This window comes from Perognathus longimembris, chromosome 3 (genome assembly GCF_023159225.1).
Source record: "Perognathus longimembris pacificus isolate PPM17 chromosome 3, ASM2315922v1, whole genome shotgun sequence".
In the NCBI taxonomy this organism is placed as follows: Eukaryota; Metazoa; Chordata; class Mammalia; order Rodentia; family Heteromyidae; genus Perognathus; species Perognathus longimembris.
In genome coordinates, this window is record NC_063163.1 from 38,119,878 (window position 1) to 38,133,922 (window position 14,045).

The following is a 14,045-nucleotide window of genomic DNA, read 5'->3' on the forward strand; positions in this document are numbered from 1 at the left end:
ATATATAGAATATTGTAACTTTAATAGTATTGTTTTATAGTTTTACTTATTGTTATTATTTTAAATTAGGACTTAGCTGCAGTTTCTTTGGAACTTCCAGATCTTCTGAATTCACTCCATTTCTGCAGTTTAAATGAAAATGAAATTATATGTTTGAAGGATATAAGTAAAACATCAGATATAAACAGTTGTCCTCTAAATCAGGTAATTATAGTGAATTTGTCAGAGCAAGTTTTAGTGTTTTTGTTGAGTAGTATTAAATTTCTTGGGTGAAGGTTTTTGTTTTAATGCTCTCTTAAGGTAATAGTATTCATAAGAAATCTAACTCATGCATTATTGATATCCCTGAAACACAGTGTAATTTTGGTCACAGCTCATAAATTAGATTTCCATCTGTGAAATTCTATAAGTGATGTGCAAGTGCATTTTGTTTATTTGAGCTTGAACTTGGGGATTCATACTCTTGCTCTACTTTTTCTGCTCATGGCTTAGTTCTCTGTCACTTGAGCCATGCCTCTAATTTTGGCTTTTAAGGATAAGAGTTTGCGGAGATTTGTCTGCCCAGGCCAACTTCAAACCTCAGTCCTCACATCTCAGCCTCCTGAGTAGCTAGGATTACACGTAGTGTGAGGCTACTAGTACCTGGCTCATATTAATTTTTTTTTTATGTTAGTTGTGGGGCTTGAACTCAGGACCTGGGTGCTGTCCCTGAGCCTCTTTGTGCGCAAGGCTACTAGCACTCTACCACTTGAGCCACAGCTCCACTTCCTCATATAAATTGTTTAATGTTAATTTATTCTTATTTTTCTGTACAAACCATAGATATTTCCTTATAGCCACTTTATATAGATTTATATAAATATTATGCTATATGTTTTAGAGACTGTACTTCATTCATTTTCTGGTTAAAATTTTTCCATGTGAAATTGCCATCCAAAAATATATGTATCATTTTTCTATTTTTCTATATGTACCATGTTTCTGTTTTTAAAAATAGAAAATGTTAATTTCAAACAAATAGTTAATTTTATAATCAACCTTTAGATCTTAACTAATTGATAATTTATCAAAGGAAAATGCTTTACATCTTAGGAGACATAACATTCATAACTGAACCAATAGGTTGAAAATTTGGATTTTTTTTATTCAAATATTTATTATCAAACTGATGTACAGAGAGGTTACAGTTTCATACGTTAGGCATTGGATACATTTCTTGTAAAAATTTGGATTTCTTATTTCATTGTAAGATACTGCTTTGTTCTTTGTGAAGTCTATGGATAAAAATGGAACTGCTTGCCTCAGTTCCCTAATTATGTGCTTCATTCATATTCTTTATTTGTTGGGCTTAAGGGGTGATTATTGTCTTTAGTTTCTACCTTTTCAAATAAATAATTTGTCAGTATTTGCAGTTATCACACTAATAATATGTAAGAGAAAAATCTCATAACTTACATTTTTAATCAATAGTAAGGATTTAAAATTTTAATGCTAGAGATATTTAAATAAGAGGGAACAATCTTTTATTTTGACAGAAAAAGTGACATCATGCTGAAAGCTTCAAGAAAGTTCAAAAAGGGGCTGGGGATATGGCCTAGTGGCAAGAGTGCCTGCCTCATATACATGAGGCCCTGGGTTCGATTCCCCAGCACCACATATACAGAAAATGGCCAGAAGTGGCGCTGTGGCTCAAGTGGCAGAGTGCTAGCCTTGAGCAAAAAGAAGCCAGGGACAGTGCTCAGGCCCTGAGTCCAAGGCCCAGGACTGGCAAAAAAAAAAAAAAAAAAAAAAAAAAAAAAAAAAAAAAAGTTCAAAAAATGAAATAGGACTTGGTTTCTGTTCTAGGCAGTTTATAATGTGGTTGATAACACAAGTGAATGATTTAACAAGACAGATGATAAGGCTTCACAGTAATATTGGAAACCTAATTGTCCAAGGGAATATATAGTAGGTTCTATAGCATTTAAGGAGATAGATAAAACTTGAATACATAGATAAGAGAAAACTTGGAGAGACTAGAATGTAAGACATTAAAGGAGAGAGAAAAGAATAAAATATTACAAAATTTCAGGATACAAGTACTTCTTGCATTTTTTCTTTTGGTATAATTTTCACTTTTGGTTTTCCTCTGAGTCTGCATTTCTAGTAGTAGTGCAGTCACTACCAGATAGTATGTTTTGTATTTAAAATTAATATTGTTTTATGGTCTTTTTTCTTTTCCTAGAATCATCATTCTGGAATGCTTTGTGTCATGAGAGTGTCACCTACATTACCAAGACTCAGAATTGATTTTATCTTTAATCTTCTAAGTAAATACGCCACTGGTATAAGATACACCCTGGACACATTCTTGCATCAGAAGCATCAGCTCCAGACCACTGATGATGATGATGATGATGATACTAACCAGTCTGTGTCTTCCATAGAGGATGATTTTGTCACAGCTTTTGAGCAATTAGAAGAAGAAACTTCAAAGCCACATGATGATGGTTTGTTTTTTTTTTTGCTAGATATTTTTTTAAAAAAATAAGAGATTGAAGTTGAAAGTTAGTTTAAGGTTCAAAGGAAGATTTGTTTTTGTTTTTATTTTTTGTCTGTCCTGGGGCTTGAACTTTGGGCCTGGGCACTGTCTCTGAGTTTTTCAGATTAAGGCTAGGGCTCTACCACTTGAGCCACAGCTCTACTTCCATATTTTAGAGGTTAATTGGAGATAAGAGTCTCATGGATATCCCTGCCCTGGCTGGCTTTGAACTTTAATCTTCATATCTCAGCCTCATGAGTAGCTAGGGTTATAGACATGAGCCACCAGAGCCCAGCTAAGAATATTTGTTCGTTTGAAATTTGTGTTAAAATTTGGTCTAACTTAAACATTTTAACCTTTTATCTGACTATAGAGGAATTACTTTCTCTGTGATTTTTACCTTCATTGTTAACCTGGCTTCTAGTTTTGTTCTTTCTATTCTTATTTAAGTAATGCCATTATCAAGTGTCTGTACATTCCTAGGTTAAATGTCAGGAGAAACATCTGTAGAGTCACTATAGTAGGGTTTCTCATTTGCATGATAGCATGCTATAAGCATTCCATAGATCAGATGTCTGCAAATTATAATAGTAGAAGACATATTTTCATCCAAATGTTACTTGGGATGCATCTTTTTGTTATACCACATAGTATAGAAGACATATTAAAGTAAACATTTTATACTTTAGTATCGATTTATTCCATTGATTTAACACTTTTACAATAATTTTATCAGTGCGTATTGGTTGTACAGGGGGGGTTTCACTATATATTTTACTATATATTTATAATATACATATATACATACACTCATATAGTATAATAACCTGATCAAACTCATCCCTCTCTTTTCCATATTTCCCTTCTTCTTAAAACAATTTTAACAGGTTTTGCTTTTGAAACTGTATGGAACAACACATTGTCCTATGTTATACTTTAACCAGGGACTATATAATACCTTTTAAGTCTAGATTCTGAAAGTGAGGTGACAACATGATATTTGCTTGGTTTTTCTTGCCCAACATCAGCTCCATTCACTTTCCTACAAATGATTTTGATTTAAGTTTGTAAAAGTTCTATTCTAGAATAATGCAACCACTTTATTCTTTTCTTATAGGAATAAATATTACCACACTAAAGAGCCAGTGTGATGCTGCCTCGCAGACTACTTCTGGTCATCACTTAGAAACTCGTGATTTAAAGATACTGGTTAGCTCTGGACAGCCAAAGTCATGGGCTAAACCTCCATCTTTAGTAAATATTCTAGGACACAAAGAACCACCTTCTGTGAAAACTTCTGTCACAACATCTGTTTCAGAGCCTTGGATCCAAAGGAGTTTCTATAGGTCATCTAATGCTTCAGATAAAGGTAGTGATATACAGAAAACACTTTCTTCTTCTCCTGCTTACTCATCTGAATCGGAATGTTCTAGTCCAAGTCCTGTTATTTTCTTGGATGAAGAGGGATATCAAAAAAGTTTAAAAGCTAAACTTGAGCTGCCTAAAATTCCTGTGATGAAAGATGATATAGAGGATTCAGACTCAGAAGTCAGTGAATTTTTTGACAGTTTTGACCAGTTTGATGAACTAGAACAACCTTTAGAAACTTCTTGTCTCCTTATAAAAGATCCTGCTGTAGGGAAGTCATTGCAGAAGAAAGGGCACAAACATGAAAAATCTTGTATGAATCCTCAAAAATTCAAGTTTGATTGTCCAGCTCTCCCAGCTAACATTAGAAAGCCAACTCCTCGTAAACCAGAATCTCCATATAGCAACCTGGGCGATGCTCCAGATTCTCCCCGCCCAGCAAAGGCGTCAGGAGATGACAGTGGTTTGTTTAGCCCTGTTCGATCCTCTGCTTTTAGTCCTCTTGGAAACTATACTCCTGTTGAATGTTTTTGCCAAACAGATATTGGTGGAGATAAGAGTCTTGAAAATCACAATTCTGCTTATCACACTTACGGAGATTATGCAAATAGTATTTCATGTGAAGTGCTAGGCTCAATTCTCCATACTCAAAATGCTAATGCAATGTCAAACATTAATAGCTTTAAAGGGGGAGATAAGATCATAGCTTTTAAGTATGGAAACCTTAAAAATAAATCTAAAAATAAATCTTTAATGATTAAAGATAGCATTCAGAAATTTGCAGCAGATCTTGTAGAGAAAAGTTTTGGCAGTGCATTTAAAGACTTACAGAAAGGAGTCTCTTCATGTACCAATGCACTGTGCCACTTAGCCATCAAATTGACATCATCGGTTTTTCAGATGGCATTTAATGAACTAAGAAGACAGCGTGCATTTTACCTGAAAGAGCGTGCCATTGGTAGTCTGGCTAATTTTTTGGTGAGTGAAGCCTTATCAAATGCCTTAAAAGATTTACAGTATGTGAGGAGGCAGATATTTACAAACACAGTTGCTAGGTTTGCTGCAGATCTTGCAGAAGAACTTGTTTTTGAAGGCATCATGGAGGTGTGTCAGTTTTCATATCCTCCAACACCTGCATCTCCACAGGGCCGTTCATTTGACTTTGAAGAAAAAGTAGTGAAATCATATGCAAAAGATTTGTCTGAATCTGTTATACAGGAAGCATTCATTGAGCTATCACAGATTGATGTGACCTTCACAACAAAGGCAGCAGTTAGTGTTTCTATGGATAACAAGTATGGGAGTGCAGAAAGTATGCCATCCACACAGATCTTCACATTTTCTCCATCAAGTGTGGCAGCAAAACCAATACTGGACTACAAAAAGGAATACACAGTGCAGCAGGCCTTGATTTGTACTTCAGGAGTTGTCACTTCCATCCCAGTGCCTTTGGCAGGAAGTGCCCTCCTCCCATATCATATTTCCTCTACTATGTTTCAGGCTAAGTCTCATGTGTCATCTACTGATAATAATCCAAATGGCTATTCTACCCAAGTAGATGTTGCCACAAAAAACAAAGAGGAAGTAGCTTGTGTCAGAAATGCATGTTTACCTTCAGAACTTAGTCCAGATACTCAGAATGATTTAAAACCAACTACTGTTACTGAAACGCACAATTCTTCAAAACTAACAAGTGGTCCGGAGATTATTAGCAACTTTTCTGCTGCAATGGTCCATACAATAGTAAATGAAACTTTAGAATCAATGACATCTTTCAAAGTTACAAGAACAGTTGATGAAAAGACAGACTATTTAACTAAAACAATAAAAGGGAAAACTTCTTTCCCTCATTGTGATCAAGCAACATCACAGCAGAGTGAAGCTCGCAATAAGGATATGTTTGCTGAACAATTATCTAAATCTATTATTAAACATTCCATAGATAAAAGCAAAACAGTGATCCCAAATTTAGATAAAAATGCAATATATAAGAGAGGCTTGCCTATTCTTGGAGAAGGATCACAGCTGACCTTGGAAAAATTCCCAAGAGTACTTGAGGCTCATGATCACTTACCTCACTGTTCACTTTCATTTGGAAAAGATTGTGTTCCAGGATGTCAAATGTCTGTGGATTCTTATGAACTTCCTTTAGAGATGGTGCCACCTGCTCCAACTCAGAAACCTGATTTGAAGGAATTGCCTAAAGATAAGCCAGTGAAAAAACATGTAAATAATACAGCAGTTGAGCCCTTCTCTTTTGCACAAGATTGCTCTTTTCATCACTCACACACTTTGTCATCTACAGTACTCACCTGTGTAGATAGTCTACATGTGGAAGATAAACAGAAAATCAGAGAGAAAAATGTAATACCTGATACTCCTCCATCAACTCCTCTGGTACCTTCCCAGGCTAGTTCTGAATGGGACATCAAGAAGTTAACCAAAAAACTCAAGGGGGAATTAGCCAAAGAATTTGCACCTGCTACACCACCTTCTACGCCTCATAACTCCTCTGTTGGTAGTTTAACTGAAAATGAACAAAATACCATAGAGAAAGAAGAATTTATGCTAAAACTCATGCGATCTCTTTCAGAAGAAGTTGAAAGTGGTGAAAGTGAAGAGCATTCAGAAATGGATGTCAAGTCAGAGAACTCAGGGAAGAAAGTTCAGTTTGCAGAAGCTCTGGCTACACATATCATATCTCTTGCAACTGAGATGGTGGCCTCCCATTTAGATCATGAAGTAACTCGAGAACCTAAGATTCAAAATCCTTGCTTAAGTGTGCAGAGTCCAAGAAGTACATTGCCTACTTTTATAAGTCATTCAGATGAAAATGTACAAACTTGCAATTTTGCAGGTGATATGGCCGCAGCAGTTATTGCAGAAGCTGAGAAAACAGCAAAAGTTAGGAATTGTGCACTTTTCAGGCAGAAGAACAGTTGTTATTGTGATGATGACCAAGACAAGTCAGAAGAAAAGTTGGATACAGAGATTGTAGCACACCCTAGAGAAGTGGATCCATTTATTCTGTCCTTACCACCAAGTTCTTTTGTGTCAGGTCTGACACATAAGTATCCTAGCTGTGAAAGTGTGACAGATGAATATGCAGGTCATATTATCCAAATACTAAAACAGGAAGGTGGTAATGGTGAGTTAATAATGGATCAGTATGCCAATAGACTTGCTTATCGGTCTGTTAAGTCAGGATTACAAGAAGCAGCTAAGACAGTCAAGATGAAGTGTAACTTAAAAATATTCCCTGAGCAAAGCTCACAAGTGAAAAATAGCAATGAACTGTTTTCAAATAAGGAGCACCTTGAAGTTGAGAAACCAAGACAAAGGAAAAGAAATGGAGGTCATCTTTGCAAAAACCAGACTTGTGAAAAGACACAAGACTTGTATAGAAATGATTGCTCTGAACTGTATAGTTTCTCAGCCTCTCTTGCTCACAGTATAACAAGAGATGTTAAAAAAGAGTTAACAGTACCTGCCATTGACTCGACAAGATCCCTACTGGATTCTTGCCTTTTTGAAAAATCTGGATGTGTTGAAGATACTGAAAGTGTTATTAGACCAGAATTTCCTAAATCTCTTCAGTATTCCACACAAAATCATGGCTTTTACCATCATGCTGGCAGCTTCAGTGAATATGGTTCTGGGAATAATGTTATCCAAACCATAGAACAGTATGCAAAAAAAGTAGTGGATGATACTTTAGAACTAGGCTTAGGGTCCACAGTTTTCCAAGTGTCTGAGGCCACGAAATTGGCAGATAGAATCACTTATGCTGAAAAGTTATCACCTCTTATAAGTCAAGCTTGCAGATATTGTGACCTTAAAGAACTCCATGACTGTACTGGAAACTCATCCCAGCAGTTTTCAAAACAGGGATCATGTGGTAGTAGGAAGCCAGCTTCAAATCCAAAACTTAGCAACATCTATCAGAAATCTAGAATTTTTCATCTTGACGTCCCTCAGATACATGTTAATCTTGATAAAAAGACAATGCTTGCTGAGAAAATAGTTGCTGAAGCCATTGAGAAAGCAGAGAGAGAGCTGAGCAACACCAGTTTGGCAGCTGATAGTGGAATTGGACAAGATGGCATTAGTTTTGCTGAAAGCCTTACCACAGAAATAATGACATCCGCCATGATGAATGTTGGGCATGATGTCAGCAGGTAAGTTTCAGATTTCCTTTGGGTCGTGATAGAATGAAAAGCTAATTTTCAGCATGTGTTAGGGACTTCATGAAAGTATGATCATTTTCAACCTAACTTTACAAAAAATTTCTCTGTTGCATTTATGTATGGCTTCATATTCTACCCATGGCTTTCATACATTTTTGTCTCCTGATCCCTTTTGAGGGTAGGATCGTCCATTTACAGGGCTGGAAGATGAAGGTTAGAGAACATAATCACCTTGCCAAGTTCATGGAGCTATGAAGCAGGTAAAGTTGGATCAAAGAACAGCTGGAGAATTTTATAAGCTGTGGATCACTAGCATATATTAATTAGCTACTCTGAAATAAAATTTTCTTTTTTGGTGGGGGCAGTACTGGAGTACTTGGGGCCTTGTGCTTGCTTAGATGACTCTACTACTTGAGCTATACCTTCAGTCTTGGTTTTCTGAGTAGGTGAGACAGAGACCCAGTGGCTGGCAACACCTATCTGACTCAATAGAAAAAGTTCATGAACCTCTATCATAGACTCACATTTTCTTTGTTGCTATGTTATGATGATAAGCATAATACATTGTTACATTAGTAAATACTAAAAATGAGTAAGTGGCAGTAAGATAAGTTGTTTTTTTTTAATATTTGATGGAACTTTCCTCATACAAGTGACCTCAGGTTATTTTTATCCTTTAGTCTCCAAATTTTAGCCTTATAGGAAGAAAACTATATAGATTGAAAGTGCTAAGACATCTTACCAGGGCCTAGAAAATACCATTACTTTTCATTCATTCTTCACTATGATAATTTTACTTCTTGGAGCTGGGGAATAGTCTTCCTGTAACCCAATTTTTTATCCAGGTGGTGTTTATAAATAATATTAATTTGTTGTTCTTTGCCTGTTTCTCTTAATTATACTAGGATCCTGTACATGTTGACTGTTAAAGGTTGACTCGGGGGCTGGGAATTAGAACACTTGCCTAGCATGCATGAAACCCTGGGTTCAATTCCTCAGTACCACACAAATAGAAAAAGCCAGAAGTGGCACTGTGGCTTAAGTGGTAGAGTGCTAGCCTTGAGAAAAAGAAGCTCAGGGACAGTGCCCAAGCCCCGAGTTGAAGCCCCAGGACTGGCAATAAAGTTTGATTTTGGTCTGTACATTTTGTTTCAAATGTTAAAATTGTCTTTCAAGCTGGAAGGAAAATTCATTCAAATGAATTATCCTCTAAGACATTATTTGAGTTGTCAGTACTGTTCCTTTTCTCATAAATGTATGATTCAAGGAAGTAATGATAAGTATGTCACACAGCTATTATGTTCACAGGAATGGCATATGGCCATCAAGTGGAATATACTGTCATGGTACCGTGTCATAGAAGAACAGAACATCTAGACTCTCAGCCCAAATTATTCATGAAATGACTCAATCATTCAATGACTAGCAGTCACTAAAAACTTTGTATTGGACTTCATTCTGTGGGCTGTTTCCCCCCAAAATGTAGCATATATGAGAAGTTTTCCAAAAGAAAGTAGTACTTTTATTGTTCAGAATTATAGTGAGCCTCTTTCACTGTATCAATCAAATAAAAATGAAATATAACACAAACATTACCTAGAGAGGAAGATGTTAGTTCAGAGACTATTCTGCTTATTGGGGTATAGAGAAAGTGAAATAGGTGAAAATTTGTTATCTTGGAGCTTATGTAATGGTAGAATAAGACAGACACTAGTTAAATAAATTATGTGTTCCATACTGAAAAGTGCTTCAGAACAAGCAAGAAAGGGAGTCAAAAGAGTGTTGGTGCAGGGGCTGGGGATATAGCCTAGTGGCAAGAGCGCTTGCCTCGTATACATGAAGCCCTTGGTTCGATTCCCCAGCACCACATATACAGAAAATGGCCAGAAGTGGCGCTGCGGCTCAAGTGGCAGAGTGCTAGCCTTGAGCAAAAAGAAGCCAGGGACAGTGCTCAGGCCCTGAGTCCAAGGCCCAGGACTGGCAAAAAAAAAAAAAAAAGAGTGTTGGTGCAGTTGTGGCAACAGCACTTAATGATGGGTTGCAGTTTTAAATGGGTTACAGGGCAAAGTAGTGTTTGAACCATGAAGGTGAAGAGAGAATAAATCATTGGGAATTAGAGAGAAGTGAATTCCAGGCAAAGGTGTAGTCATGGTCATGTCTGGGAAGCAGCAAAGAGGCTCCTGTTGCTGAAGAATGGCAAGTGATAAGGAGAACAGTATGAGATGGAACGATTAGTATGTTTTTTAGCAACCTACACTCATTCTGATTGGTGAGAAGCCTTGGTAGGTTTCGCTAAGAAGTCTGACATTTTTCTTCTTGTTGACAAGCATCACTTTCTCAAACACTGTGCCAACAGTAGTACAGTAAAGGGACAAGTAAGATAGTTGAGCAATGCATGGACTTTGTAACAATGTGTAGAAATATAAACGCCTCTTGATTGAAAACAATGAAAAGAGCTTTGGTCCATGCTCTAATCTTGAATAAATTTAGCTAGTTTGATTGTAGGTTTGACTGGTACTACTATAATTCCTTTAAGTACTTTAAAAAAATTGTTCTTAAAGCTAGAAAGAGGTTCCGCTAGTGCAAATAGAAGTACTATTTTACAAAGCACTTAAAGTTTATTACACTCCTGTGTAATCTCTCAGTTAAAAGTACAAACTAAACAGAACTTAGATAAATGATGTATCAGGAATGTATTCATAATAGATTGGTACCTCAATTAACTTTTTAATCACTGCACTCTCATGCAAGATCTTATTGTCAGTAGATACAACAAATTGTTCCAAGGACACAAGTATGACTCTATCATTTCTTGTTATTGTCATCTTTATCATCAACTCAGTGGTCCAATAATTTATAATCTGTGATTCTTCCCATGCTATTTGTTATTTTTTTCTATTCATAGTTCAAAAGACATAGAAGACTTTCCGTCCAATGAGTCATTTAGTAGCCAGCAGATGAATCTCAGTGTTGGTGAGGATAGCACGGGTAGCTGGTCCAATTTAAGTTTTGAGGATGATCACCAAGATGAAAGCAGCAGTTTTCATCATCTAAGTGAAAGGTAACTACAATTATGTATATAGTCATGTAAAATTTTAGGCGCTAGAATGAGTTATAAATTTACATTGAATATTTTAAAATTCAAAATGTGCAACTTTGTTACTTTAAAAATGTATTTTATTACTCACATCATGTTTCAGTGAGTTTATAATATATCTTGATCAGTGTCACCTTTTTCACCATTATTCCCAACAACCAAGCATTTTGTTGATAGATAAAATGGTATGTTCTGTGGGGACAAGAGGAGAAAACACAAAGGTATATAAATTCTTTGGTATAAGTAATCAGCCTTTTGAGGGTAACCTTGTCAATCAGTATTTACTGATACTTGAGAAAGTTTTGGCTTGTGATAATATTAATTTTTATAACTGGTAAGGCTAATATAGGGACTAATAGCTGCTTATCACTGCAAACTAATGTGCTTACTAATTCTTTTAATCCTCAGGGATGATTAGAATTTTTAATTGCATGTTGAAGGCTTTAATCTGAAGAATTGAATTGAATTTTGTTTCTGAACATGGTTGCTTTTTTTTTTTTTTAAACAATTGCTTTGCTGTAGTTGTAGGATATAATTGCTTTCTTTTCTTTTGGTTCAGTACTATAAGTTTTCTGTGTATAGCGTTAGTGACTGGCTGACAAACAAGTACAGTACTTAATTAAACCTTTGTTATTCCACCTTTACTCTGAAGAAAATAAATGTTATTTACCACCTACTGAATTATACACAATATGTGAAGTAACTGACATAGTGACACGAGATTATTTTAAAATCCGTCTGAGACTGTTTAGATGTACTTGTCTCCTTTCCCCCACACTCTACCCAAGCCTATCACTGTTTTGCATATTGAAAAACCTAGGAGAAATTTAACTTTTTTCTTTGATGACCTTATCCAAACCAAAGGAATTGCCTTTAAAGATATGATATCCTAAGATTTACTACATGACCTTAATTTTGTCATGCATTCATTTGCTGTCCTAGAAGCCATTTTGTTGTCTTAGTCTACAAAAATGTATGTAAGTTTAGAATAATTTCTAAGATTTATTGAGAACAAAGAAGAAGATTCCTGAGTCTCCCACCCCTGTCAAGTACCCTAGAGTAGCAGTAATGGTCTCTCTTCCCTTCTGTGGAGGCTCCACTCCATTTTGGCATCTTCAGGACATGTACAGTGACCAAGGACAGCTGTTCCAAGGAAAACGAAGGTGGTCTTTACTATTCATTTTCTAGTTCAGCTCTGTTGTTTTCTTCCTCTAGCAGTAATGGTAACAGCAGTAGCTGGAGCAGTCTTGGTTTAGAAGGAGATTTGTATGAGGACAATTTATCCTTTCCAACATCAGACAGGTTGGTTCAGTCTGGGAACTTAAAAACTGATGAGTCTCTCACCTCTAATGCATGATGTCATATTCTTAAGAGAATGTGGGCCACAGTATCAATATGTATCCACTTGCTTTTCTTCTGTATTTTGACATGATTCTGCTTGATACATTTACATCTAATGAAAACATTCAACTATCTAAAATATGACTGACATCTAATTGCAAATGAGTGACTGTTATGCATGGGTTATTCTGCTTGCTTTTTTCCATTCTGCCAATTATTAAAAAGAGCTTGCTTCCTACAGGATTTCTGTTGTTTTTTTGTTTTTGTTTTGCTTCATTTTGGCTTTGTATGTTGACTTCATATATAATAAAAGTATAGGAAAATGTTTTTTGCTAAGTGAAAAAGTATTAAATGACAGCAGTTAGGAGCATTAATATTCCATTGTTTATGACATTCTATGATATTCAAATATTGGAATTAAAATCAGATTAGAATAGCTCAGATTTACATTAATTTTATATTCAATTTACTAAGCAGTTACTTGGCTCTAAATATGATCAGGTAGGACTTCTTGATTTTTTTAAAATAACTTTTGGCATCATTTACAATTTTTATTTTTTAACATGAAATGATGTGAGAAGCAAAGCTTCCTTTTTATTATCATTTTCCTCCTTCTAAATGTCATATGTAACATCCATTGCTTACTGCATTTCTAAGAAGTAGTTTTAATGCATTACTAACTAAGCTCCTTTTTTTTTTTTAACTGCTTTTGCTGTTTGCTGTTTCTTCAAAAAGTGATGAGCCAGAAGATGAAGATGAAGAGCATGAGGACGAAATAGAATGTAAGTGATAGTTATTGTTTTGTATAGTCTTTATGATTTGTTTTTATGTATCTTCATCAGATAGGCCATCGATTTTATGTATTAAAAAAAAACATAGTTTCTTTTTGTGGTTGTTGTGGAACTAGGGTTGGACCCCATGGCTTTGTGTACACTAGGAAAATGCTTTACCTCTGTGCTATCCCCACAGCCCTTGAAGTCAGTATATTCTTGACCTTTTATACAATTTATTATAGTATAGCATACTATTCTCTTAATAGTTTCCTTCTAGACTGTTAACTGCTAGAATTAGTAATTTATGTCAGACTTAAATAAATCAGTATGTAAAAATGAAACATTATTTTTAAATCTCCCTGCAATTCTTCTCTCTCGCAGTTACAGTCCTGCGTTCCGACATAGACATATTTGAAGATCGTAGTCAAGCCTTGCTTCCTTTAATGGCTGTAGTTCTAAACATATTAGTACTAGACAGACTATAAGATATATAACTAAAACTCCTCAAATTGAAGCTGAGTTTTCATTATATTCAGAAAATTGTTGAATTTTCTCCATGTTTTTTCTTAATGAAATGCAAACAACATCTATATATAATCTGTATAATATATAGATTACATATATAATATCTACATATAAAAATATTTACACTATTGGAAATATTTATTTTTGAGCCAGTACATTTTTGTTATTTCTTTAGAACTAGGTGAGGGCTATGTGTGCCCTACCAATGGGAGACTTATTTCTTCACTTTACAG

The 14,045-nt window shown here is 35.4% G+C and overlaps 1 protein-coding gene across 6 annotated transcripts in view; it reads left to right on the forward strand.

Moving 5' to 3' along the window:
• Akap11 (A-kinase anchoring protein 11) overlaps positions 1-14,045 on the forward strand; it is a 48,163-nt gene that overhangs the window by 23,148 nt on the left and 10,970 nt on the right. For 4 of the 6 annotated variants that reach the window (XR_007210332.1, XM_048341298.1, XM_048341299.1 and 1 more), the window contains exons 5-10: positions 70-204; positions 2,225-2,489; positions 3,639-8,067; positions 10,982-11,137; positions 12,389-12,475; positions 13,250-13,296. Coding sequence is in view for 5 of the 6 variants with exons in the window: in XM_048341298.1 (XP_048197255.1) it covers positions 70-204; positions 2,225-2,489; positions 3,639-8,067; positions 10,982-11,137; positions 12,389-12,475; positions 13,250-13,296 (5,119 nt within the window). In the remaining variant the exon portion in view is untranslated. The remainder of the gene's footprint in view (positions 1-69; positions 205-2,224; positions 2,490-3,638; positions 8,068-10,981; positions 11,138-12,388; positions 12,476-13,249; positions 13,297-14,045) is intronic. The other 2 variants (XM_048341300.1, XM_048341301.1) reach the window with 2 other exon arrangements.